At 58.7% G+C, this 26,183-nt stretch overlaps 1 protein-coding gene across 1 annotated transcript in view; it reads left to right on the top strand.

The window, feature by feature from the left end:
* The first annotated feature begins 557 nt into the window (after positions 1 to 557).
* INPP5D (inositol polyphosphate-5-phosphatase D) overlaps positions 558 to 26,183 on the top strand; it is a 141,493-nt gene continuing 115,867 nt past the window's right edge. The window contains exons 1-2 of the mRNA XM_070070037.1: positions 558 to 924; positions 16,741 to 16,804. Of these exons, the coding sequence (XP_069926138.1) occupies positions 605 to 924; positions 16,741 to 16,804 (384 nt within the window). The 5' untranslated portion in view covers positions 558 to 604. The remainder of the gene's footprint in view (positions 925 to 16,740; positions 16,805 to 26,183) is intronic.

Below are 26,183 nucleotides of genomic sequence, written 5' to 3'. Positions count from 1 at the left end.
GGACGGCAGCTCCCGTCTAAGCAGTGGGCTGCGTGGCCGGGCCCACCACCCTCACTCTGCCATGAGGCAGGGCTCGGGAACAAAGGTCGTCTGGGGCCAGCTGGCTCTGGCCGGGACAGTGGGTCTCCACGCCTGGTCTCCAGCATCGGAGGGAAGCCCAGCAGTCCATGGTTCCTGTCTCCAGCTTGCCAGGCTCCCTGTGTGCCTCCCAGCCTGGCAGAGCTGCCCGTGGGGAGTGGGTTGCCCGGGTCCCTTCACCCGCAGCAATGCCACCTGGGCCCTCCGAATCTGCAGGTGGTGGGGCCGAGGCTGCCCAGCGTCCAGGCTGCACTGAGGTGGGGGCAGGGTTCCACCACCCCTCTGTCCTCGGTGCGGCCGAAGAGCTCTGCCCTTGGTTATGCTGGGGGGCCCCCCGAGGAGAGCAGAGGCCAGCCATGGCCATGCTGTGGCCTTCCCACACCTGCTGGGCCCCCTTCTCCAGAAGTGAGCCCCCGTCTCCTGCCCCCTACGGAGCTGGAGTGGCCGGAGAGCGAGGGGAGGGGCTGCACGCCGTGGCTGGGGTGGGCAGGTGCAGCGGGGGCCCGCTCGCTCTGGGTTTTCTGTCATGAGGAAGTTCTCTGAAGCTCAGTTTCCTTTCCCTCGCTGGGTGCCTGAAACAGGAAGTCAGTCAGTTAAGCTGTGGCAGCAGCAGCAGCAGCAGCGGCAGCAGCCGCCGCCAAGGCGACCGAGAGGGGACGGGCAGCAGGTCCCCGGGGTGGCGGCCAGCCGGCCGGGGAGGCCCTCGGCCACCATGGTGCCCTGCTGGAACCACGGCAACATCACGCGCTCCAAGGCGGAGGAGCTGCTCTCCAGGACCGGCAAGGACGGTAGCTTCCTTGTGCGCGCCAGCGAGTCCATCTCCAGGGCGTACGCGCTCTGCGTGCTGTGAGTACTGCCTTCCCGGAACCATGGAGGGGTGGGGGGAGGCCCTGGGGGCCGAGGGACCTGGCTGTGGCTCCCGGAGGCCCACCTTGGCCTTGGAGTCCGCCAGCTCGGCCCGCGGCACGTTTTGCAGCGCCCAAGCCCTCCGAGCCGCTCGGGCCTGATGGCACCTCCAGCTGCGCATGAGCTGTGGGCCAGGAGGAAGCTCAGGAGCTCAGGGCTCCGTGCAGGCAGCAGCGTTGAGAGGCAACTCAGGTGCCAGCCGCAGACGCCAGGCCCAGACACCCCACGGAGGGCGAACGTGGCAGGAGAGAGAGCCCTTCCTGCCCCCTGGCCTGGGGCCCCTGGAAGGAGCCGCCAGCACGGGGTGGGTTTGACGAAGGTGGGACTTTCAGTTCACCCAGAAGTCACGTTCTGGGCCCTGAGAGCAGAGGAAGTCACTGTCCCCACCGCAAGCAGCCTCCTGTGGCCTTGCTCCCCGCTACGCCCTGGGCCGTGTCCCCACCCGTTTGGGTCTCTCTGCCACCAGCCGCTCCCCGCCACCCAGATGGGGACATTGCTGACTGTGCTCGTTGCTGTTCTAAACTCCCCGTCGTGTCCAATGTCAGAGGGAGGCCCTGCTCCCAGACTGGCCTCGGCAGCGCCAGGGCACACTCGGGAACGGTGTGTGCACCTGAGCGTCTCAGGTGGTGTCCCTGGGCTGGCAGCAGGGTCCCTCGGAGCAGCCAGGGCTCAGGCAGCAGCGGGGCGGGTGACAGGTCACAGACCCGCTGTGCTCTGCATTTATTGGCCCACTTGGTCCCCACAACCTGAAATGCACGAACACCCCATTTTACAGATAAGGAAACTGAGGCTCGGGCAGGTTCAAGTGAAGGGCGCCAGCCAAAGCCAAGGCCATCTGCCCCCAGAGACTGCAGCTGAGGACAGGGGACTGTGCAGCCCCCCCCCCCGTCCCTGCTCAGGCCGGGTGTGCACGTGCCCTGGGGTGGAAGCAAGAGAAGGCGGGGTGTTTACAGGGTCACTCCAGGCGTTGGAAACCAACCCAGGCTCACAGCCGGCTACCATCCTGTGCTGGCTGAGTCAGCAGCCCCGCCTCCCAAGGCCGGCTTCCTGTGGCCCCCATCCTCACGCCCCAGGGGAGGGGACGCAGGCCGGTATCTGCCCCCCAGGCGCTGCCCCTGGGGACCTGCTGCCTCCAGGGGCCTTAGGAGGGGAGGCCAGGTTCTCTCAGCATCTCCCAGGCTGGCCCACGTGCCGCTCTCCCCTGGGCCCAAAGAAGCTCTTGGGGCTGGCTGTGTGCTGAGACTCCCAGGGCTTGGGGTCCCCAGGACCAGGGCCCTGTGGCGGGGGGACTCTCTGATTCTCCACAGTGAGCTTTCTAAGGTCCAGGATCCTGGCAGGCAGAGCCGGAGCCGGGGAGGGCAGAGAACCTCCGGGCCAGCAGCCCTGGTTTGCAGGGCACAGACGGAGCTTGGACAGCGGGGGGCCACCATGTTGGCTGGCGGCAAAGCAGGGCTCCAGGCTGTGGATCCTTACTGCTTCCTCCTCTCCTTCTTCTGAACACCTGTCTCGGAGGGAGGTGCCCGGCACTCACAAATGCCCACCACCCTCTTGGCCCAGCTCACTGCTGAGTTCCAAACACCAGCACCGCACCCCCCCCCCCAGGCAGACCTCCCATCACCCAAGCTCAGGGCTCCCCTCTCTCCTCAGCTCACTGGATGCCCGCTGTAGGCGTGGGACCCCAGACAGCAAACTTTCCAAAAACCTCGGGACCACACACACCTGCTATCCCTGATGTTGCCAATTAGGGGGCTTTAAGAACTGGAAAGCAACGGAATGAATGACAGCTGTCATCTTCCAGCAGCCCAGTTCCTGAAAGCATCCTTGAACACCAAGCAGGCAGGAACATATACTTAAAAAAAAAGTAAAAGTCAGTCCTTTTCTGCTAAGGGAACTAATTTCTCAAAGCCAGAATGCCCCACGCTTGATCTTCTCTGGTCCCTGCGGACGACTGAAAGCCAGGCTGCACCTGCCTGGCCACGGCCTGGTGCCTGGGAACCACAGGAGAAGGCCCTGGGCAGGCAGTCCCGGGCAGGCTGGGCTCCAGAAGCAGCAGGCTTTGTCCTCCGGCGGTCCCAGGGGAGGTGCTGTGGGGCTGCCATGCCAGGCCTCTGAAAGGGGTCCGGGCTGCAGGAGGCAGACACAGGCACCCTGCTGCTCCGGAAGCAACCCCAAGTGGGGACAGGCCATGTGCCCTGGCCCCCGCAGGAGCCCCAGGGCTGTGTTCCCTCCCAGGTCCCCTCTGGTGAGCAAGGGGACAGTGGCTGGGCATCACCGGTTGAGCACAGGGACTCCTGCCTGCCTGGGTGGTTTGCGAAGTTGTAGCTGGGACCTGCAGAGTGGAAAGAAGTGAGGTCCCCTTTAGTGGTTCAGTTGTGTTGGGCAGCTGCTGGGACGGGGGAGCTGAGGCCACCGGGCTGCAGTCTGCTGCCTCAGATCGGTGGCTGGGAACTGTCTGAGGCCTGGCTGTGTTCGCGAAGGCGGTGTTGGGGGTGAGACGCAGCCAGGACTGCTGCACAGACTAAGGAGGGGGCTGTGGGGCTCCTGAGTAGGATGAATGCGGGTGCCTAGAGGTGTATGTCATGGTCCCTGTTCTCAGGTCAAAGTCCTAGTAATGAATCCTCAAGAAAATCACAAATAGCAGGGGAAAAAAAAAAAGAGGATGGAACTTAACTATTTAAATAGAGCTGGGGGTGGGGCCAGGGACATGGCAAAAGGCAAGGATGCGCTCGGGTGCTGGCCTCGTGACGTTGGGGGGCACGTCCGTCCCGCGCCCAGCACAACTTTCAGTTCCTGGAGCGAGAGGGCAGCCCCCTGGCCTCCTGCTGGGCAGGAAAGCTTGGATCTGCCCCAGGACGCTCAGTCTGAAGGCAGCCTGGCGCTCCATCCCGGGGGACAGAACCGGCGTGGGAAGACCTAGCAGACCAACATGCGGCTTGAGCCCAGCTCTGCCACCTTGCAGGGGGGACTTGGGAATGTGAGGGGCAGTGAGCTCCTCTGGCTGGGGCCTGGGTCACCCTCACTGGCCCCCCAGCATGTTGGCTCCTGGGGTCCGCTTTGCATAAGACAGAGGGCCAGTGGGCTCTGTGCAGGGGTGCCCCTCCTGAGTGTTGCCCCTGCGTGCAAGCCCAGGAGAGAGCGACGCCTCGGGGGAGATCTATATTTAACTCATCAGCGCGTCTCTGGGGTGAGGTGACTCAGAGCAGCCATGCTGTTTCTCCAAGCGTCCTGTGCACCTGCCCAGCACTCCGGGGCAGTCCTCTGGACACGGGTAGACACTGGCTCTGACAGGTCAAGTTCGCCTGTACATGGACATCAGCCCCTCTCCACTGAATGGCCCGTCTCCCTGGGGTACGGGCTCTGTGTGATATGATCCTGCCCACCGGGCCTTTCTCCCGGCCCCCAGGACGGAGGACCAGGAGCTCTGCCCCAGGTGTGCAGCACTGTGGAGTGAGACTGCCAACTCAGCGTGCGCGCTGGTGACAGCAGGATGGGATGTTCACCCGCGGGGCTGTGCTTTCTCAATTGAAACAGAATTCATATGCCATCAACCATCCTTTTTTTTTTTTTTTTTTTTTTTGACAGGCAGAGTTAGACAGTGAGAGAGAGAGACAGAGAGAAAGATCTTCTTTCCGTTGGTTCACCCCCCAAATGGCCGCGCGCAGCGCCGATCCGAAGCCAGGAGCCAGGTGCTTCTCCTGGTCTCCCATGCGGGTGCAGGGCCTGACCACTTGGGCCATCCTTCACTGCCCTCCCAGGCCACAGCAGAGAGCTGGACTGGAAGGGGAGCAACCGGGACAGAATCTGGCGCCCCGACCGGGACTAGAACCCGGGGTGCCGGCGCCACAGGCGGAGGATTAGCCTAGTGAGCCACGGTGCCGGCCCATCCTTTTTTCTAACTGCAGTTCCATGGTTTATAGTGCATTCGCAGTGCTGAGCAATGTAATTCCAGAAAAAGACCTTAGAAAGAAATCGTGTGCCCGTTCACAATCTCCCCCTACCCACCTCCTGCCAGCCCTGGCACTAGCCCCTTGCTTCGTCTCTGAGGACGGGCCTGTTCTGGGAATTCCATGTATCTGTCATGCTCTGTCATCTGTGGCCTTTTGTCCGGACGTCGTCATGTGGCATAATGCTTGGAAGGCTCATTCATGGCGAGACGTGAGTCATTGTGTTCAGAGGCTGATGCTCCATTGTGTGGGCAGGCCGTACTTGTCCGGTCATCAGGCCACGGACACTGGAGCTGTTCCCACTCCGTGGCTTTGGTGAATCCTATCTGGAACCGCAGCGCTGTGGTCATCCATGGTCAGTAGCCCGGGGTATATGGCCGGGAGTGGACTTCTGGAGTGCGTGCTTATCTTCGGTTTCGCGTGTTGAGCAACTGCTGAGCTGGTTCCCCTGGCAACCGCACCATCCACATCTTCGTCGGCAGCACTGAGGGTCCCGCGATGCTTCCACCTCCTCCCCGACGCTGGTTGCCATCTCTGCTGATGGAGGGTGTGAGACAGCATCTTGTGGCTTCCATTCGCGTTTTCCTAATGACTAACAAAACTGACCGTCTGCAGGTGCACACTAGCCGTCTGTGTGTCTTACTGGGAGAAATGTCTATCTGGGTCCTTTGCACATTTAAAAAATTGGGTTATGTGTCTTTCTGCTGGCGTCACTGGGAGGTGACGGGGGAAGACGTGGGCAGCACACACCGTCCACGGCCGGGACTCAGCGAGCACCTACTAAGTGCCCTGTGTGCTCCAAGTGCGGCCGGCCGATGACGTCTTAGGAGCTAAAAGCGAGCGGTGACATCTGGGAAGTGGGCACCACCGACAGCGGCAGTGTCGCGCCCAGGACTTCCTGCAGGCCTCGGGAGACACTGGGCTGTCGTGTGGGCCTCCTCAGAGGAAGTGCTCGAAGAGACCTAGACAGGAAGAGGACATGAATGACGCACAAGTGGCCGCCGACTGTGGGGCCGGGGCTGGGGCCAGGCGGCTTGAGTGAGGGAGGGGTCTGGGAGGACGGGCAGGTGGAGCCAGGTAGGGGGGAGATGAAATCAGCAGACCGGAAGGCTGGGTGGGAGGGAGGGGCCGAGGGACAGAGGCCTGGGCTCTGAGCAAGCCGAGGAGAAGCAGGGCGGGGAGGAGCCCAGCCCGTCGTCTGTCCGTCTCCTGCTCAGCTCACACCCTCTATCCCCGAGGACTAGCAAAAGCATCCTTTTAACAAGTCCCAGGACCCAACCTGTTGGTGCTTGGTTGCTTATTATAAATAATAGCAGAGGGTGTTGCCCAGGAGGACCTGCTGGTCACCAGCCAGGGATGCACTTTGCAGAGGGAGAGGCTGGCCGGGCCTCAGGGCCAAGGTCATGGTCAGGGCTAGGTGCAAAGGCACAACCCTGAAAACTGCTTTTAAGTCTTGGGGCCCAAGAGTACCAGCGTAAGGCAGAGACTTACGGGACGCACATCAGCACGGGTCATTTGTCCGGGTACCTCTCATCCTCTCCCCCTCGCCACGGCTTGTAGGCTCTCCCTTTGGTGGCTCCCTTCTCTCTGTGAGTAACAGAGGCTTATCACTGCAGTGTGAGGTTCCGACTGAGTTGAAATTTCTTCTGAAATATCACACTTAATGGATGTGCGGGATTCCACTACACAACGCACCCTGTATGGAATAATCCCATTGTTGGACACTTACCAACGTATAAATGTGGCAGTGAGGCCCGGCTGTGTGCAGACATGTTATCTCTGCTTGTTGCAGACTCCTGAGGGGGGTCTCGAGATCAAAGGACAGGAATGGTTCAAGGTTCTTGAAGCAGAATGACAAATGGCTTTCCCGAAATTTCATTCCTGCAGCACAAGCGCGTGCTCGCTCACTGCCATCTCCCCTCCTAAATATCTCCATTTTCCAAAGCATTTTTATGTTGCTAGTGAAAAGTGGCTGATACTCATTTGATTTGCATTTGATTGCAGTTTTGTTGAAGAACTTACCTGATAGCGTTATTGACTCCAAAATTCCTCCTTTGTGAAAATTCTCTCTGCTGTTTTTCTGTGGCATCTGTCACTTTCTGTTATCTACTTGCTGGAGTTGTTCATATAATATTTCCTGCAAATATTTTCACCAGGTTTACCTTTAAACTTTGTGCTTTTAAAAAAAAAAACATTGAGAGACCATAAAGTTTTTTTTTTTTTTTTTTTTTTTTTTTTGACAAGCAGAGTGGACAGTGAGAGAGAGAGAGACAGAAAGAAAGGTCTTCCTTTGCCGTTGGTTCACCCTCCAATGGCCGCCGCGGCTGGCATGCTGCGGCCGGCGCACTGCGCTGATCTGATGGCAGGAGCCAGGTACTTAGCCTGGTCTCCCATGGGGTGCAGGGCCCAAGCACTTGGGTCATCCTCCACTGCACTCCCTGGCCACAGCAGAGAGCTGGCCTGGAAGAGGAGCAACCAGGACAGAATCTGGCGCCCTGACCGGGACTAGAACCCGGTGTGCCGGCGCCACAAGGCGGAGGATTAGCCTAGTGAGCTGCGGCACCGGCCCCATAAAGGTTTTTATAAGAAAGCCCATCAATCTTTTTTCTTTTATGGTGTCTCCCCTGGCTTATCCATGTAGGGAATCTCTGCAGACAGAAATCTACTTATCTCCTCCTATGGGAGACTGAACGGTTATGACGGGGCCCTTGGAGTTAACGTGAGGGTACTTCAAAGTGTTGTTAGAAAATGAAATTAACAGGTAACTTTACTTGGGATACAGAACAAATTTGAGAACCATCGTATGTACAGTCTTCAAAAAGTTTATGGAGAAAATTTTGAAAAAACTATGAATGGAGTTTCATTTCCTTTGAAGCCCGGTAAACTTACCTTTTAATTCTGTTTTTCCCCCAAACTTTTGGCTAGTGGGATGCGTCATCTGGGGGCCCCCAGGGTCGGGGTTATCCAGGGGCTTCTGGCCCTCAAGGCAGTGAGGACTCTGACAGTCACACTGTCGCACTGGGGCCTGGGGAGGGGTGCTGTGAGCCCCCTCTCTGAGGCAAAGCTAGGGTGCCCACTCGAGGGACTCCGCTCCCTGGGCTCCAAGCCCCTGATGGCCGTGGATCCCTCCTGAAGTTCGGGCCACCAGTGCGGGGCGTCTTTCCATGTAAGGGTACCTGCTGGGGCTCTGCTATGCACCCTCTCCCTGTCTCAGGGCGTCTGTCCATGTAGGGGTGCCTGCTGGGGCTCTGCTATGCACCCTCTCCCTGCCTCAGGGCGTCCCCTAGCCTGGGCTCAGGGCTCACGGCTGCCGGCTGGGTCTGCTCCTCTCCCTGTGATGCCCTCCCAGGCCTCCGTGTCCTACAGAGGCTCTGCAGGGTGCTGGGGTTCTTCCCTGGGCACGCACTTTGCGATGCAGATGCGCACTTGCTGCTCTGGTTGTCCTCTGGGGCTGTGGGGGTGAAACCGGGCGCCTCCATTAGCCATCTTTGCAAAGCTCCAGGAATGTGAAGTTCCCCCTGTTGCCCATTTGGCCTGTTCTCTGTGTGTCTAATTTTCTTACCCCAGTATCACACCAAATGCCTTGCCACAGTTTGATAACACATTTTATTTTAGGAGTTTTCGTATCTATCCTTTCCAAATATTTTTCTGGTAAACCAGATAATTTTTTCAAATTGGAATAAAAAAAAACACTTTTGGAACTTTGATGGGAATTGCATGAAATCCATGATATCATTTGTGAAAACTGACGTTTTAGTAGTATTCAGTTCTTCTTAACAGCCACTATGCTTGTCTTTATTATTTGCAATTTTCTTCCTATCGATCCTGTATATTTCTCATTACACGGACGTCTGTTGTTTTGCATTTTTGCTACTATTGCTAATGTCCTTTCCCCTAGCGTGCAGTTTGTGCCCTGATACGTTGGCCCTAGGGTTTCCTTTCCTACTCGCTATTTCAGTTTTCCAGTCGTTTCTCTTGGGTCTTCTTCCTACACCGTCATATTGCCCACCAGTGATGCTCCTCAGTGGTCTCCTTCCAAATAGTGGAAACTCTAATTCGGAGTTCAGAATGAACCAGAATTTCTTTTATCAGAGTGGGGGATATTGAGAAAAGAAAATATCTACCCCAGGGGGAAGTCCTGTGAGAATCATGCCTGGGAGGGACTCGATATGGTGTCCCTGACGGGAGGAAAGTGTCTGTCACGTCAAACAGGGCCTGCCACTCATCTGGGGAGTTCTGAAGTGCTGAGCCCTGAATTTTCTCAAACACCTGTTGGTGCCCGTTCTGATGGTTTCACCCTGTGCCTTGCTTCTCTTACTGGTGTCATAGCTTATTGTTATGTATTTTCTAAGACAAAACCATTTTTGCATGATTAAAACGAACTATTCTTGCTAATGATAAGGATTTAGGACAGTAAGGGCTTGGTGTGCACATAGGTGCTCACAGATGAGATGGATGTGATCTGGGTCGTCTCACGGTCGGAGACTCACGTAAGTTTTGTTAAATATCCTGTGTGAGGCATCACGGGCCGCTTTCTGAAATGTTGGCAATATTCGGGCAAATCCACTTCTGCTCATGGCCGTGTGCAGAGATAATCCCTGAGTACGTACTTCTGTGTCTTCTTGGGTATTGATTTATTCTTTTTTTTTATTTCCTCTCTTGACCCTTTTGACACGGTATATGCACTTTTCAGAGAATAATTCATCCGTATCCAGCTTCTCTGGGCTCTGTCACGCGGGCTCCTCGCTCACTGCTGCTCTATCTCCCTTCAGTTCTAACTCTGTTTGCGGCCAGGCTCCCAGCCGGAAACGGATGACAGGCTCCAAAGGGGCCACAGACCTGGGGACAGAGAAGCCAGCAGCCTGGGGCCCAGAGGGCAGGGCAGGGGCTGCAGTGGGCGTGTGCAGACCCGGGGCAGGGGAGCAGGGACACACACACACACACACACACACACACACCCACCACCACCACCACCCCCGCCCCGCTGCCCGTTCTGCCCTGCCTCCCACTGGCGAACCCTGGGTGGGGGAGCCCAAGGAGGCCACTTCCTGGCGCTGACCCCACTGGGAGAGGGGAGGGGCAGGCGGGAGGAGAGGGCCCCGCCCACTTGCATTTGAGTCTCTGCTTCTCTCTCCTTGTCAGAGGTTTGCTCATTTACTTTCCTGCTTTCCAGGGTGCCTTCATCTGGGCTTATTGACCTGTTCTGCTTTTTGATTTTATATTTATACATATATATAAATAACTCAGGAAGCCCCTCCCTGTCGCATTTGCATCTCTCTATATTCTTCATCTTCTGGATCATGTGATTCAGAGTTAAAAGATTTTTTTTTTTGACAGGCAGAGTGGACAGTGAGAGAGAGAGACAGAGAGAAAGGTCTTCCTTTTGCCGTTGGTTCACCCTCCAATGGCCGCCGCGGCCGGCATGCTGCGGCCAGCGCACCGCGCTGATCCGGCAAGAGCCAGGTGCTTCTCCTGGTCTCCCATGGGGTGCAGGGCCCAAGCACTTGGGCCATCCTCCACTGCACTCCCTGGCCACAGCAGAGAGCTGGCCTGGAAGAGGAGCAACCGGGACAGAATCTGGCGCTCTGACCGGTACTAGAACCCGGTGTGCCGGCGCCGCAGGTGGAGGATTAGCCTAGTGAGCACCAGCCAAAAGATTATTTTTTTTTTCTAATTTATTTGAAAGGCAGAGAGAGACACACACAGAGATTATCCAGCTACTGGTTCGCTCCCCGGATGCCTGAGATAGCTGGCCCTGGGTCAGGCCCAAACCAGGAATTTGCCACTCAATCCGGGTCTCCCACGTGGGTGGTGGCAGGGACCCAAGGACTTGAGCCGTCACCTGCGGCTTCCCACGGTGCACATCGGCGGGAAGCTGGAACCGGGAGAGAAACCAGGATTTGAACCCTGATGCTGCTCTGGGGTACAGTGTCCTAACCCCTCGCCCCATTTGATCATCTCCGTCGCGTCTGCCTGTGGGGATTCCTCAGGGTCCTCCTCCTCAAGAACCTTCACAGACACAGGGGCCATTTCCCGCCTGCTGCTGGCTTAATTCCGACTCTGAACTGCTTGGTTGTTTATTTTTATTTTTATTTTTTCATTTCTGGTCTGTTTTCTTTTTCTCAGCGTGTTCAATTTTCACAGCCCTGATTCAGAGGGGCCTCGTCTCTTAAACCGTACAGAGTTCACGAATCGGATTCCTCCGAAACGCTTTGCTTTCTGTTTCCGAGCGGTGATTCCATCGGGGACGGCGGGCACCCTGCGCGTCCCCGGGGACACGGTGCCCCTGTGTGCGTGGTGATGTCTGCCGTCTGCTGATCATCCTGTCCCAACCCGGACTGCGGGGAAGCATGGCGTCCTCCTAGAGATCTGCGTGGGTTTCTGCCCGAATCCTCTTCCCAAACGGGGAAGGCTGGCCAGGGATGGGGGTGGGAGACGCCCGGTCCTGCTGCACTGGTGGCGGGCGCTCCTCCAGGGCCCACTCCTGGGGCTTTGCTCTGTGCGGTTTGGGCAGAGACTGACTGAGAGGGCCTCGTGCTTCCCGGGAGGGCGCTGTGCAGGCCCCCGACGATACTCTCACCTGCGCACCTGTCCTCACCTCCTCCCCTGCTTCTCTCCTGCACACCCTCACCTGTCCTCACCTCCTCCCCTGCTTCTCACCTGCACACCTGTCCTCACCTCCTCCCCTGCTTCTCACCTGCGCACCTGTCCTCACCTCCTCCCCTGCTTCTCTCCTGCACACCTGTCCTCACCTCCTCCCCTGCTTCTCACCTGCGCACCTGTCCTCACCTCCTCCCCTGCTTCTCACCTGCACACCTGTCCTCACCTCCTCCCCATGATTCTCTCCTGTGCACCCCACCTGTCCTCACCTCCTCCCCCTGCTACTCTCCTGCACACCTGTCCTCACCTCCTCCCCTGCTTCTCACCTGCACACACCCCCTGTCCTCACCTCCTCCCCTGCTTCTCTCCTGCGCACCCCACCTGTCCTCACCTCCTCCCCCTGCTTCTCACCTGTGCACCCAACCTGTCCTCACCTCCTCCCCTGCTTCTCACCTGCACACACCCCCTGTCCTCACCTCCTCCTCTGCTTCTCTCCTGCGCACCCCACCTGTCCTCACCTCCTCCCCCTGCTTCTCACCTGTGCACCCAACCTGTCCTCACCTCCTCCCCTGCTTCTCACCTGCACACACCCCCTGTCCTCACCTCCTCCCCTGCTTCTCACCTGCTCACCCCACCTGTCCTCACCTCCTCCCCCTGCTTCTCAACTACTCACCCCACCTGTCCTCACCTCCTCCCCTGCTTCTCACCTGCTCACCCCACCTGTCCTCACCTCCTCCCCCTGCTTCTCACCTGCTCACCCCTACCTGTCCTCTCTTCCAAACCCCTGCCACTCACTGCTCACCCCATCTCTCTCCTGCTCATCCTGCCTTTCACTGCTCACCTCTACCTCTCACTACTCACCCCTGCCACTCACTGCTCACCCCTGTCTCCCTCCTGTTCATCCTGCCTCTCACTACTCACCCCTGTCTCTCACTGCTCACCCCACCTCTCACTGCTCACCCCTGCCTCTCACTACTCACCCCTGCCTCTCACTGCTCACCCCACCTCTCACCTGCTCACCTCTACCTCTCTCTACTCACCCCTACCTCTCACCTGCTCATCCCTTTCACTGCTCACCCCACCTCTCACCTGCTCACCCCTGCCTCTCTCTACTCACTCCTACCTCTCACCTGCTCACCCCTACCTTTCACTGCTCACCCCGTCTCTCACTGCTCACCTCTACCTCTCACTGCTCACCTCTACCTCTCACTGCTCACCCCTACCTCTCACCTGCTCACCCCTACCTTTCACTGCTCACCCCGTCTCTCACTGCTCACCCCACCTCTCACCTGCTCACCCCACCTCTCACCTGCCATCTCTCTCCTGCTCGCCCCCACCTCTCACTTCACTGCTCACCCCATCTGTCCTCACCTGCTCACCCCACCTCTCACTGCTCACCCCCCCACCTCTTGGCTCTGTCCACCCCCTCCAGCCTCCCCGCTTCTGGATGAGCCCACAGCAGCCGTCACTCATGGTGTTCTCTGGCTGGGATCTGGGGTGGTGGCTGCTGCACGCCTCGCTTCCCACGCGGGGCTTTCTTAGGTCCAAGTCAGCCCAAGGCGCCTTTTTGCTTAGGGGCTTCCCAGGCCCTGATCTCACCCCTGCTGCACCCAGAAGTCTTAGCCAACACACAGAGAAAACACCCACAAACAGCGTTAGAGAGGAGAAGGGCTGAGCGTGTTGTGTGCACAGCAGCATGTGTGTGTGCTTGTGTGAGCTAGGTGTGCACACAGATGCACGGATGTGTATGGGCTGCACAGAGGACCAGGACGAGGTGCAGTGTGGTGAATAGGGGTGGCCCCACGGCGCCCCCAGCACCCGTGGTGTGCACTTGGGAACCACTACTGTTCTGCTGGCTGCTGGTGACGCCTGTGCGTCCCGTTGGAGAGCTCAAGTGACCCCACACAGCCCGGCAGGGGCTTCAGCAGCCGTGTGTCTCGAGGGAGGCGTCTTCGCTGCCCAGTGGACTGGCTTGTGGATTCGCACCCGCCTCAGCAAGGAGCGGCTGTCTCTGTTTCACTGTTTCTAGCGCATCCAGGGAGGGCAGTGCGTCTGCCACGCGGATCTCCTGCCCCGTGTGGCTGCTTTGGCGTCTTCCTGTGAGTCTCTGCTCTTTCTGTGTAACGCGGGGTTGGGGGCTTGCTCCAGCTCTTCCATGCGTTGGCGGCCCTCAGCGGGCCTCGTCTGCACAGCTACAGGAGGAGGTGTCGAGAGCAGAGCTTTGAGAGAGGAGAGCAGAGCAGGTGGAGCCGGCCTCTCCCCTTTGTCTGGCGTCTGGCAGGCCTGCAGAGGGGCCGGTGATGGGGGCCACGGTGAAGGGGGTGAGGTGGGTGCTGGGGTGCTTCTATGTGTCCCTGGGGTGTCTCTGGGCAGTGAGGACTGGACATTCGCCTGGGCCCTCTCTGATACAAGGCAATTATGGTCTGGATTCAGGCTCTGGATTCTGCCCCTGGGGCAGAAATGTGGGAACCAAAGGAACCAAAGTGCACCCTTCCCGTGTGAAGGGAAGAGAAGGTGCGAGTGAAGCGACTCCACACTCTGTGGCCATGCTCTTGAAACACCCACTGATTCAAAAACCGTGAAACCAAAGATCGTAAGATTGCCCACATGAGATTATAAATCTTCCACAATAGCAAAAAGAAAAAAAAAGTCCATAAGCACTGTTAAATAACCCCAAAATATGTTGTAGCATGTATCAGAGTCTTCTAAGAAGCCAAAGACGATACCCAGAAAAGGGAGCCAGGGTCTGCGTTGTGGCACAGCAGGTAAAGCTGCCACCTGCAGCACCAGCGTCCCATACAGTCCTGGTTCAAGTCCCAGCAGGTCCACTTCTGATCCAACTCCCAGCTTATGTGCCTGGGAAAGCAGCAGAAGGTGACCCAAGTGTTTGGGCCCCTGTACCCACATGGGAGACCTGGAAGAAGCTCCTGGCTTCTGTCTGGACCAGCACTAGCTATTGTGGCCATTTGGGGAGTGAACAAGCAGATGGAAGACCCCTCTCCCTCCCCTCTCCCTCCCCCTCCCCTCCCCCTCTCCCTCCCGCTCCCCTGCCCTCTCCTGCCCTCTCCCCCTCTCCCCCTCTCCATCTTTTCCCCTCTCTCTCTGTAACTCTGCCTTTCAAATAAAATAAATCTTTTTTTTTTTTTTAAGTAAGCCAATGACAGGAAAAGGAATTCTCAGAAAAAATTCCGATCGCTGTCATGAGGATGGTGGAACCTTCCTCATAAAAGGCAGATTAAAGCGAGCTGGGGTTTTCTTTCCCCTCTGACTTGCAAAGATGAGAGAGTCTGATAGCAGGCAGCTGGCAGGGTGTGGGGAAGCAGACTCTTGACATCCGGCTGGTCTGAGAGCAGAATGACACGGCCTCGCGGCAGGTGCTAATGGCCGGTGTCTGTCACAGCGTGCAACACAGCGTCAAATGCCCATGTCGCGGCCCACCTGGCTCCCTCTGCTGATTCAGGAACTGTCACGAGGAAAAGCCACTGCGTGCGACCGGCCTGCACCAGGTTCCCTCTGGAGACGCATGCACGTGTTGACTGCACACAGCCACGCGGGGATGTTGTGTCATCGCCCTCCCCAGCTTACGGATGAGGAAGCTGAATTCATTCATGTCTGAGCGGTAGGAACAGAGAGGCTCACTGTAGCATCCCCGGCCCAGCAGAGAGCTAACAGTAACCTCTGGGGCCCTGCCTTGTGCCATTGGACCCGGCTCCCGCTAATGCACCCAGGAAGGCAGCAGGTGATGCCCAAGCCCTCGGGCTGCTGCCACCCATGTGGGAGACCCGGATGGAGCTCCTGGCTCCTGATATCGGCCTGGTCCGGCCCCGGCTGTAGGGGCCATTTGGGGAGTAAACCAGCTGATGGAAGATTCTCTCTGTCTGTCTCTCCTTCTCTCTCTCACTCTGCCTTTCAAATAAATTAATAAATCTCTAAAAACAACCTCCTGTGCTAATCTGAGTCGGGTCAGGTTCACAGCGGTCCAGCCGCTAGGTGGAACAAATGTGGCAAATGAGCCACCTCCCTCAGCTGTCGCAACAGGCTTCTATGATTTCTTTTTTAGCAAAAATAGCAAATTTCGGAACAACCTATACACCTATACACTGTGATATCGTTGGCCTTTAAAAAGATTTGCAGACACGAGCTTGTGCATGCGTGTGTGTGTGTGTGTGGCTGACAAATTCTGGGACATTCTACAGGTAGGAGTGGTGACCCTAAAAAAGTGGGGCTCAAGGGCTGCCGCTTGGTCTCTGTATGGTACGTGTGGTCTTCAGCCTTCGCGAACGTTGTTGTGTAGTGCCATCTGCAGAAGCTTCGAGAAGCACGGGCACGTGGGAAGGCTGAGCAGTAGTCTGAGTGTTGTCTGGGGGCTCAGAGGCGTGGGCGAGTCTTCAGGGTCCTGGAGAACCCCGTATGGGGGGAGGTGAATGTACGTGCCAGCCACCTTGGGGAAGAGTGCTAGATCCACAGAGCATTCGCCTGAACTCACAGGAGCCGCCGGACGCCCGTGGCCGTCTGTGCTCGCGCGGCTCAGATTGCCCAGCAGGACACCCCTCTCCCAGGACTCCCACCCTCCACCCCTTCCCCTTCCTCTCAGAGGGAGGTAAAAATTCCTCCTCCTCCTCCTCTCCCGCACCTCCAGGGGACATCCCTGAAACCAAGGATAAGGATGGCTGAGCTCCAGAGAGAGAAAGGGACCTGGAATTCCCAGCGCTTCCTCACTGGAAACCATTCAGAGGCCGGCTCCCCGGCTGCTGGGGTGCAGGCGGGTCTCTGAAGGGGTGCCCCCACCTTGGGACAGCAAGCCCACAGCACAGCGTGCAGGAACTCACCAGCGGCCCCGCGTGAGCCTCGCCTTGATCTGTGACCCTCTGGCCCAGCCCCCCAGGAATCTGGTTTCAACTCCCAGCACCTCCTCTGGCTCTGTTCTCTGAGCCAACATGGTGGCCGAGTGGCTGAGGAAGCCCCTCCCCAAAGCGTTTGTGCCCAAAGGCCCCTACCTGCCTCTTCCTGCCACTCCTGGAGGGCCGAGGGGGCTGGCTGAGCCAGCAGTGCCTCCGTCCAGACCCGCTGGGTATCACGCTCACCTCCAGCTCAGAGAACGGGCAGCTGCAAGGTGCAGGGACTTGGTGCCCAGTTGCCTGGAGCCAGGTCAGGAAGATTTGTCTCCTCGGGTCCAAGGGTGACTGCTGATGCAGTCTTTGGTCTCTTTCAGGTATCGGAATTGCGTCTACACCTACAGAATCCTGCCCAACGAAGATGACAAGTTCACTGTGCAGGTGAGTCCTTAGACACCTGGACACTTGACCTCAACTTGGGCTGACCCCAGCAGAGAGAGAGAGAGAGAGAGAGAGAGAGAGAGAGAGGAAGACAATGGCCCGCGGCTAAGCAGCTGTGACACAAGGGCCCGAGTGAGCTTTTCTTTCTCCCAGAAGTCCATGGGGCGGCTCAGCGGGTAAACTGTGACCCCAGAGTGCCCGATGTGTGACTAAAGGAGCAGGCATCAAGGAGACATTAACGGGGCTCCTGCGTCTGGCGGTGATGGTCAAGGATGCCTGGAGCAGAGGGGAAGCCGGTGGCCGTGGCTGTGTCCATCCTCTCCCGGGGGCTCTCGGGTGAGTGGGAGCAGGGCAGTGGACAGAGTGGACTGTGTTGCTTAGAGACAAGCAGTCAGCCGGACCCTCCATCTGCAGAGCCCAGCTCCACCCAGGTCTGATCCCTCCGCGTGAAGTCTGAATGTGCAAAATTGGCAGATGGATTTAAAAGCAAAACTCAGCCGTAGCCATCTAAGCCTGAGAGAGACCACTCTTCCCCTTCCCCCACCCCCAGCACAGCACATGTGACAAATACCCAGAGCTTTGTTGAACTCCGAGGTGTGACGGCTGAGTGATGTGGCTGCTTTGATCCGGCTGCCTTAACAGAAAAATGGGGGAGGGAAGAAGGGAGGAGGTGAAGGTCTCGCGTCCTTGGTGGGGAGGAGGGTGTGTGTGATGCTTGGTCCTCGGGTACCCCGGTACGGGGCATGGCGTCCGTCCATGTCTGGAGCAGGCAGGGCGGCCAGGATGGACGGGAGTTTGGTCTCCGAGCCCTGGAAGGGCAGCAGGAGGTTAAACAGAAACCAGAAGTGAGAGCCGGAGTCAAGGGCACCACGGCGGGTGTCTCAGACTCCAAGGGAGTGATTCACTTTGTACAGAACTAGGATCCAGGAGCAGACATGGAGCTGGGCTCGAGGGCTGGACCGCCGGCCGGTCCCTGGGACAAACATCACCAGCGATTAGTCCCGAGGGAGAAGCTGTGTTGGGCTAAGTGCCTCTCGGGGAGGCTACGAGGATGAAAGGGGTCCCTTCCACCAGCCGCTTGGTTCAGAGAATAAGACCCAGAGCGGGGCTCGGAGCTGCCTGCCCTGACGCCTGCATTACTTCCACGGCAGATGCCGGTGTGGGCTGGAGCAGAATTGTTCTGCTGACAGAGGTCGGGCTGGACCTTGCCTCTGGCGTTTCCAGCCCTCCCTGGCGTGTACCTGCACCAGTACGCAACGTGCTTCCCCTGGAGGTGTCCAGCTGGTCTAGGCTGCCCACGGGCCTGGCCTGGTCCTTGATAGATGTTACCAGGGGCAGATGGCTGCATGCCTTAGGTGAGACCCCCCTTTAGAGAACTTGGCAGTTACTCGACATGTGCTACATTGGTCCCCATGTGGGCTCCTCATCTGGGAGGAACGTGGCCTGCTGATGACTGGCAGGTGGTTGGACCAATGACCTCCGTGGTCTTCCCAAGTCCAGGAACTCCCTGAATAGATGGCACCCTTGGTTTATTGAACGGAGTCTGAAGTTCAAAGTCGATCAGTGCCTTTGATCTTCCAGTCTTTCAAAGCCAACACAACTTTAAGTATGACTGGAGAAGCCGTGACTTCAGGGTGCCTTGTGGCATCTGTGCCCATAGCTGGTACCTATAGGTCCAGGGCCTTCAGACTGGGCCCCTGGGCCATCATGCTCTGTCACTGTGTCTCTGTGTATGGCCACCTGCCCTGCGGCAGCGTCATCAGGACTAAGGGCTTGCAGGGAGCAGAGGCCGGCCTGGTGCCTGGGCCAGCTCAGGGAGCCACAGGGAGACCTGTCGGGCAGGGGAGAAGCAGAGGGGTACTGCCCAACAGCCCCCAGGCTTAGCCCAGAAGCGCTCGGGGCCCTGCCCCCGGCTTCCACCTCCATGACTCAGCTCTTCTCTGTGGGTTTGCTCTTCCCCTCCCAACAGGCTCCCTTCTCAGTCTCGGGGGAATCTGATTGGCTCCGCCTCCAACGGCTTTCTCTGGCTGGGCCACTCAGGGCCCCTAGTCTGTATGACTTGGCTGTCTGGGAGCGGGTTCCTGCCCACTGCACACAGGTGGGGGCCAAGGCCTGGGGACAGGGCCCGGTGGCCCACGGCCCACACTCAGCCAGGCAGTCTTCAGGGAGAGGAGTGGCCTTGCTGACTACATCTGCTCCCAAGCCCGGTGGCCAGCACCAGGTAGCCAAGGCCCCGGGAGCTATGGGCTTAGGGCATCTGAGCCTTCCTATAGGATACACCTCCTAAAAGGAAGGAGGAGCCAGCGTGCGCTCACGCCCAATTAAGCCAGCCACCATGTCTTAGGAGGCTCCAACAGCCACCGATCGCTGCTTGTTTTATCTCGGGTTTCTCTCTCCAGCTCCCCCTCTTTCCTGAGCTGAGCCCCCTTGTCTGAACAAGTCGCCCCCGACACCGAGTCTGCAGGGCTGCCAGGCCGTGCAGACAAGCAGCTGGCGGCAGGGCGGGGAGGCCCTGAATGGCGGTGCTGCTTCTTGTGATCATCATCTGAGCTCCTCTCGCCGGAGCTGCTGTCTTGTCAAAGCTGGAGAGGGGCGGCCGGTCTCTGTTCCTTGCATCGTTGGTTCAGACTTTGTGGCCTCCGATAGCCCCACGTGGGCTGGGGGGAGGGTGACCCTGGCACGCAGCAGCTCTCCCCACCCCCCTGCCTTTTGCACACTCACAAGCGTGCAAGCTGGCTCTTCCACTCCCTGATTTCAAATGCAAGTGTCGCCGGGACCTGCAGAGGTTGGCGCCCATGCCGGGTCTCCAGACCGCCCCTGCCCACTCGGCCTTGTTTTCTCCAGCCCAGGAAGTGTTTCCAACGCTTTCCCTGGGCAAGGACGAGCCCAGCCTGCTGCCTCGCGGCACAAGGGTGGCTTCCGCAAGGCCCTGGCCTCTTGTGCTTTACACGGCTGTGGTCACGCCTGCTCACAAACTGGCCCTTGTGGGAAACCAGTGAGGAACCTGGCTCAAAGCAGACGCCTCTACTCGCGGCCGGGAGCTGGGCTCCATCCAGGCTTTGCCAGCCGCGAGACCTCGGGCAAGGAGTGGAAACCACACACAGGCCTCTGGTGCAGTGGCTCAGAATCGGCCAGAGAGGTGGCGTGGGCGAGATGCCGGGGCGGGGGCGGGCTGTTGGCGTGGGGAGCCGCTGCTGTCTTGTTTGTGGTGAGAAGAGCAGGTGTCAAAGGACTCCATCATGCCCACTGCCTAGGATGCATGGGTCCTACCTGATGCTCGGGGTGGGGGGGCCGGAGAGCAGGGAAAAGGGAGAAAATGGGATGGAAAGGGAGGGGGAAAGAAGGGGGGAGAGGGGAGAGAGGAGAGGGGAGGGGAAAGAAGGGGGGAGAGGGGAGAGAGGAGAGGGGAGGGGAAAGAAGGGGGGAGAGGGGAGAGGGGAGGGGGAAGGAGGGGGGAGGGGAGGAGAACAAGGAAAGGGGAAGTGGCACCATTGCAGTGCAGACTCCAGGGGGCGGGCTGGGGGCAGCTGCAGCCTCGGGAGAGGACCTTGTCGCTGGGCACGTGAGCGAGAGTTCAAGGCCCAGCAAGCAGTCCCCGTGGGCGGCCTGGTGTTGTGTGACAGAGAGGCCCCAGGCTGGGGAGCGGCCTGTGTGGCACAGGCCTCTGGCTGCCCCCACCAGGCCCCGTGGCTGGGGTACAGGGGACCCTTTTGCCCCATCCCACAGCCTGCCAGCCCCTGCTCCCTCTCTGCAAATAAAAGCCGAGCTGGCGTCCACAGGACAGCAGCCCCCAGAGCAGGCTTGGACTGGAAGCCTCCCACTCGGGATCCTGTCCCCGCAGCCTTGGGGGAGGGGGAACAAAGGACCGCTCCAAAAGCCATGGTGGCCGGGAGGGCAGCGCTTGTGGTGCTCAGGAAGCCGGTGGCAGCTGGTATTGTTCTCGGTGGTCACCCGGTGCAGGCAAGATTCCGTCTGAGCCGCCGGGCGGAGGGCGTGGCGCCAGCACACTTCCTGACCTTGTGCAACGAGTGAGCGAGCAAGCCGGCAGATATGGCTCAAGCAGCAGAAGCCAGCACTGCCCTGGCCGCTCAGCCGCTCGGAGGGCGGCGGGCCCGCCAGGGGTCCACAAGGCTTGAGTGGCCCCTTTCTGCCATGTTCTAGAAGATTCCATGTCTGCAGAACTTTGATCTGGTTTGTAAACCTCCTACTGTCTTAAAACATCTGGTGGTTGCCTGCGTATTCAGAGGGGCATTTGACGCCGAGAAGGTTCTTGGGGACATTCCACAGTGGTGGTGTTCCAGTGCCTTCTGGAACTCCGTGTTGCACCTCATTCCGGGTACAACATCCAGGGCCAACCTTGCACCGGCTGCCACAGAGGCACCTGGTTTGTCCTTGTCCTCCTTCTGCTGGGGAGTCTTCTCCAAGCTCCTTTGACCCCCTTTGACACAGCGCTTGCAAGGTGCACGCCTCGCTCACTTAGCAAACGCGGGTCTTTCTTTGAGCAGAGATTCTTCTTCTGTTTGGTCTTTTAGATTTTTTAATTCTGCTTTCTTTCTCAGAGTGCTCTGAGTCAGGTCTGCCTCATCTCCTCACCCTCTGGGACACACCAGCAGCTGCCCCTGTCCCCTTCTCCTGTGGGACTTCAGGGTGTCGAAATCTTTTTTTTAAAGATTTATTTTATTTATTTGAAAGATAGGCAGGGAGGGAGGGAGGGAGAGAGAGAGAGAGAGAGAGAGAGAGAGAGATCTTCCATCTGTTGGTTCACTCCCCAAATGACCGCAACGGCTAGCGCTGAACTGATCTGAAGCCGGGAGCCAGGAGCTTCTTCCTGGTCTCCCATGCAGGTGCAGGGGCCCGAGGACTTGGGCCATCCTCTACTGCTTTCCCAGGTGCATTAGCAGGGAGCTGGATGGGAAGTGGAGCAGCTGGGACTCAAACCAGCACCCATAAGAGACACCAGCATTGCAAGCCGTGGCTTTACCTGCAATGCCTCAGCACTGGCCCCAGGATGTCTAATTCTTTCCTGAGAATTTTGGAAGATTCTGGAAAGAGTGACCAGGCTGTTCTTCCTCACTACCCCCAAATGGCCATCTCTGTCCTCTCCCCATTGCCCTCAGCCACCTTGTCTCTGCCTCTCCGTGTTCCAGAACCTTCTGGCTCACCTTGCCCCGGATCATGGGCCTGTTTCCTCACTTTGTTGCCCAAAGCAGTCTAGGACTAACACCAACTTATACCACGTAACTAATGGGTTTACACTGGGGAACGGGAAGCAATTGAATCAATGAGACATGGGGCAGATTGTTTTGTAGGGCTTTGAGTAAAGGCCTGTTTGTCTTAGAAACAGACACAAGGCTCACAGAGCCCCCTCTCTACCTTTGGATGCTGTCACAGCTTCCTGCTTTGTGAAATGACACCTTTCTCCGCAAGTGGTTGGGTTAGGGTTTTCTGACGCCTGCAGCTAAAAGCGTCCCAATGTGTAAAGGTTTGGCCCTCCAAGGGGGATCTCTAAGCAGGCAATGGATATCTTCAACTGTGTATCAAGGACCACGAATCCACAAGCCACGGTCTCACCCAGCGGCCCTGCCTCCCATCCTTGGCCATGGTCGCGGCCTGTCCCAGGCATTCCTGATGCTGTGACTTTGTGTCAAACAGCCCTGGGCTCTGTGTCCCAGATAAGCACATACCCAGTCTGCTGTCTTGCTGCCAGGGGAGGCGTCTGGACTACATCTTATTGCAGGAACGTTAGGACTCTGCTCAAGGGTGTGCTTCAAGGCCAGGTTCTAAGAGGCCACTGGAAATCTCACCCATCGGGAGAGCCCTTCCTCTAAGAAAGGCCCTCGCCCTTGGGAGCGCCCTGCTCAAGCATGCAGTGACAGGCCCCTTGTCCTGATGGTGCCGCTTTGTTTCCTGTGGCACTTGTGACGATGGGACCGCCCACCGTCACCCCTTGGTCTGTGCATTGCCTATCCTGGCCGGAACTCCTCCTCGCACGTCGGGGTGCTCGGTACATCCTCACGGAGCGAACGCACAGACAGAGCTCCAGGCTCCGCCGGGAATGATGCTCCGTGCCCCTAGTATCCTTGGACTTGGCTCCGTGCCCCTAGTATCCTTGGACTTGGCTCCATGCCCCTAGTATCCTTGGACTCGTGGCCCTTGCTCTGGCTGCCTGGGCCAGCCTCCTCCGCGTGTAGAAGGGCTCTGCTGCCCTCGGACTCAGCCCTGCGCTAACTCCCTCCAGGGTGGACTTGAGCTTCACACTGGGTATTCTCTCAGCAGCTGCTCGCTGGGCTCGTCTCCTTCTTCCTCCTGGGGGTCTCCGCTCCCGCCAGGCAGCTAGGTCCTTCCCTGGGCTCGTGCCCTTCCCTCTCTCCGACAGCTGCCTCTGCAGCGAAGACTCCTGCGGGGTTCCCAGGGCGATGGGGTCCCGGCTCGCTTGGCTTGGCCGTCGGTTCTGTCAAACCTGCGTCGCTGTGCCACAAACGGCGCCGTGACAGCGTTGCTCTCCCATAGTGGGTCTGGATGAAAAGAGATGGTTTTTAAAAAAGATTCGTTTATTCCTTTATTTTGAAAGACAGCATTAGAGGGCCGGCGCCGTGGCTCACTAGGCTAATCCTCCGCCTTGCGGCGCTGGCACACTGGGTTCTAGTCCCGGTCGGGGCGCCAGATTCTGTCCCGGTTGCCCCTCTTCCAGGCCAGCTCTCTGCTGTGGCCCAGGAGTGCAGTGGAGGATGGCCCAAGTGCTTGGGCCCTGCACCCACATGGGAGACCAGGAGAAGCACCTGGCTCCTGCCATCGGATCAGTGCGGTGCGCCGGCTGCGGTGCGCCGCCCGTAGCGCGCCGGCTGCGGCGGCCATTGGAGGGTGAACCAACGGCAAAGGAAGACCTTTCTCTCTGTCTCTCTCTCTCACTGTCCACTCTGCCTGTCAAAAACATAAAAATAAAAAAAAAATAGTAGAAAGACAGCGTTAGAGGGAGAGAAAGAGAGAGAGAGCGTGCTCTTCCATCCGCTGGTTCACTCCCCAGATGGCCGCAACAGCCAGGGATCTAGGAGTGTCACCAGAGTGTCCCGGTAGCAGTGGGCCAAGCACTGTGGCCATCTTCTGCTGCTTTCCCAGGCCGTCAGCAGAGAGCTGGATCAGAAGTGGAGCAGCAGGGACTCGAACCAGCGCCATATGAGGTGCCAGCATCGCAGGCGGTGGCTTTACCTGCTACGCCACAGCGCCAGCCTCCAGGGGATGAATGAGTGTTTTAGAATAACAAGAGGCCGGCCAGCTGCAACCCCAAGAGGCAGTGAGGGAGGCAGGGGCGAGGCCTGCGAATGCGGGGACGCTGGGCGGGGCGGGGGGGGGGAGTTCGGTGAGCTGGGGACACAAGAGACTCCCAGGGTTTGAGCCCTGGGACCTGCCCCTGAGAGGGGCAGGGGGAGGAAGGCAGCTGGCAGAGGCCTCTCCGTCGTGTCTCTGCGGGGGCCTGTGTGCTGCACCTGCCCAGGAGACAGAGGCAGGGGCAAGGGCTGGCTGGGGTTCTACCAGGGAGCAGTGCGAGCCTGGGAAATACTGGAGGGGGTGGTGGAGCGAGGGTCCCCATTTCCTGGTTACCGTCGTCACCGGAGCTAGGTGCTTGATCCGTGTCATTTACTTAACCCTGGGAGGGGGGTTTGATTCCGATTCTTCCCATTTCAAAGTCAGGGAAAGCGAAACAGGATGGCACTGCTTGCTTGGGTCGCACACCAAGGGAGTGGCAGACGAGGATGTCATTTGAGCCTCCAGCTGTGGCTCCCGGAGCCGGGGCTGCCTCCGCTTCCTCTGTTTTGGCTCTTAGCCTGGGTGTTGTGCTGCTGTGGCCCGGCCCCCCTCACCCCCCAGCCAGAAGCAGCCTGGTACCTGAGCCAGCCTTCATCTTGAACGAGGGGGCCCCAGTGTTAGCCCTGACTCCTTCCCCTCGGGGTCACAGCGGCTTGGCCGGGAGGTGTCCCGCCCTCCCACCCCCACCGGAGGACATGGACAGCCCAGCCAGGCCCTCCGGGAAGCCCTCCAGGAAGCCCACTCCCCCACCCCACCCCGCAGCTCCCCAGGTGGTTCCCTGTTGCTGCCGCTGCCCCTCCCCGTGGGGGGTGATGGTCGACCCCATGCCCGTCTCCCCAGGGAGCTGTGGCTGCCTCTGCTTCTCCCCGAGCCTGGCCTGGGGCGGGGGATTTGTGACGAGCCCCTCAAGGAAAGGCCCGGGCCTCACAGACCCCCGACCTTGCTTCATCTAGAACACCCCCAGGATAGGAAAGCCCAATGTTCCCCCCAACTTAACTGGGAGCTGACGAGTTAGCCGCTGTCACAGACTGGCCATGAGAGAGGCATGCGTTCTGGCCGTGCCCTCTGTCCAAGCCTTGGGGCCCGTGGGGCTGGCAGTCCCCGCAGTGTCCCCCTGCCTCGCCACCATGGCTGCGTCCCTTCCTGCTGATGTCAACCAAGCCGTGGCCTCAGCCCTTCACCCTGCGACGGCAGCAGAACTTGATGACAGGCCCAGCCTTTAAGGAAACAGATCCCCCGTAAGGCCCCCAAACAGGCAGGTTCAAGGCTGCAAAAAAGTGCCAGTGGGTGAATGGGAAACTGAATAATGGGATGGCTTTGTCCGCCCAGGAAGGCCATGAGGAGATGGTTCCTGCCCCAGCACTGAGCTCCTTCCTGCCCCAGGACCTTTGCACCTGCCCGTGGCTGGCTACTCCAACACTGCACCTCGGAAGCATCTCCCAGGTCTCCCCATCCTAAATCATGCCCACCCCAACGTCGCTCTCATAATGCCTCCTCTTGTTATCCTAATCGATCACTTCCCGTGTAGATCTTCATCTCATACTGCTGCCGTAACAAATTCCCACACACTCAGTGCTTTTAAGGAAAAAAAAAGTCTCATTGATTTGAAAGTCAGAGTTCCAGAGAGAGAGAGAGAGAGAGAGAGAGGAGATCTTCCATCTGCTGGTTCATTCCCCAGACGGCCTGCAGTGGCCAGAGCTGGGCCACCTGCAGCCAGGCGCATTCGGTCCCCTGGGACATCAGCAGAGGTTGCTGAGAGCAGGGCGTTGAGGGCCCGAGTTTCAGCTGCTCTGCGGGGTTGGGGTGCGGCAGGTGCAGCAGCTCTGGGTCTGGGATGAGGCGAGGGCGGGAGAGCAGAGCTGACCGGGAGCGCCTGGGGCTGCGGCTCCCTGGAGGCCTCCCTCTCCGGGGCTGAGGACGTGACGTGTGGCTGTCAGCTGTCACTGCTGCCTCCCCCAGAGCACCCTGAGAGTTTTGCAAAAAAGAAAGAAGCAGTTCGGGCTGTGCAATTATGGATAAAAATAACCCCAGCAGGCTCCGGGCGCCAGGAAGCAGGGGGTCGCGTGCATTTCCG

Source organism: Oryctolagus cuniculus, chromosome 3 (assembly GCF_964237555.1).
Source record: "Oryctolagus cuniculus chromosome 3, mOryCun1.1, whole genome shotgun sequence".
Lineage (NCBI taxonomy): Eukaryota > Metazoa > Chordata > Mammalia > Lagomorpha > Leporidae > Oryctolagus > Oryctolagus cuniculus.
This window is presented reverse-complemented; position numbering and strand designations above follow the sequence as displayed.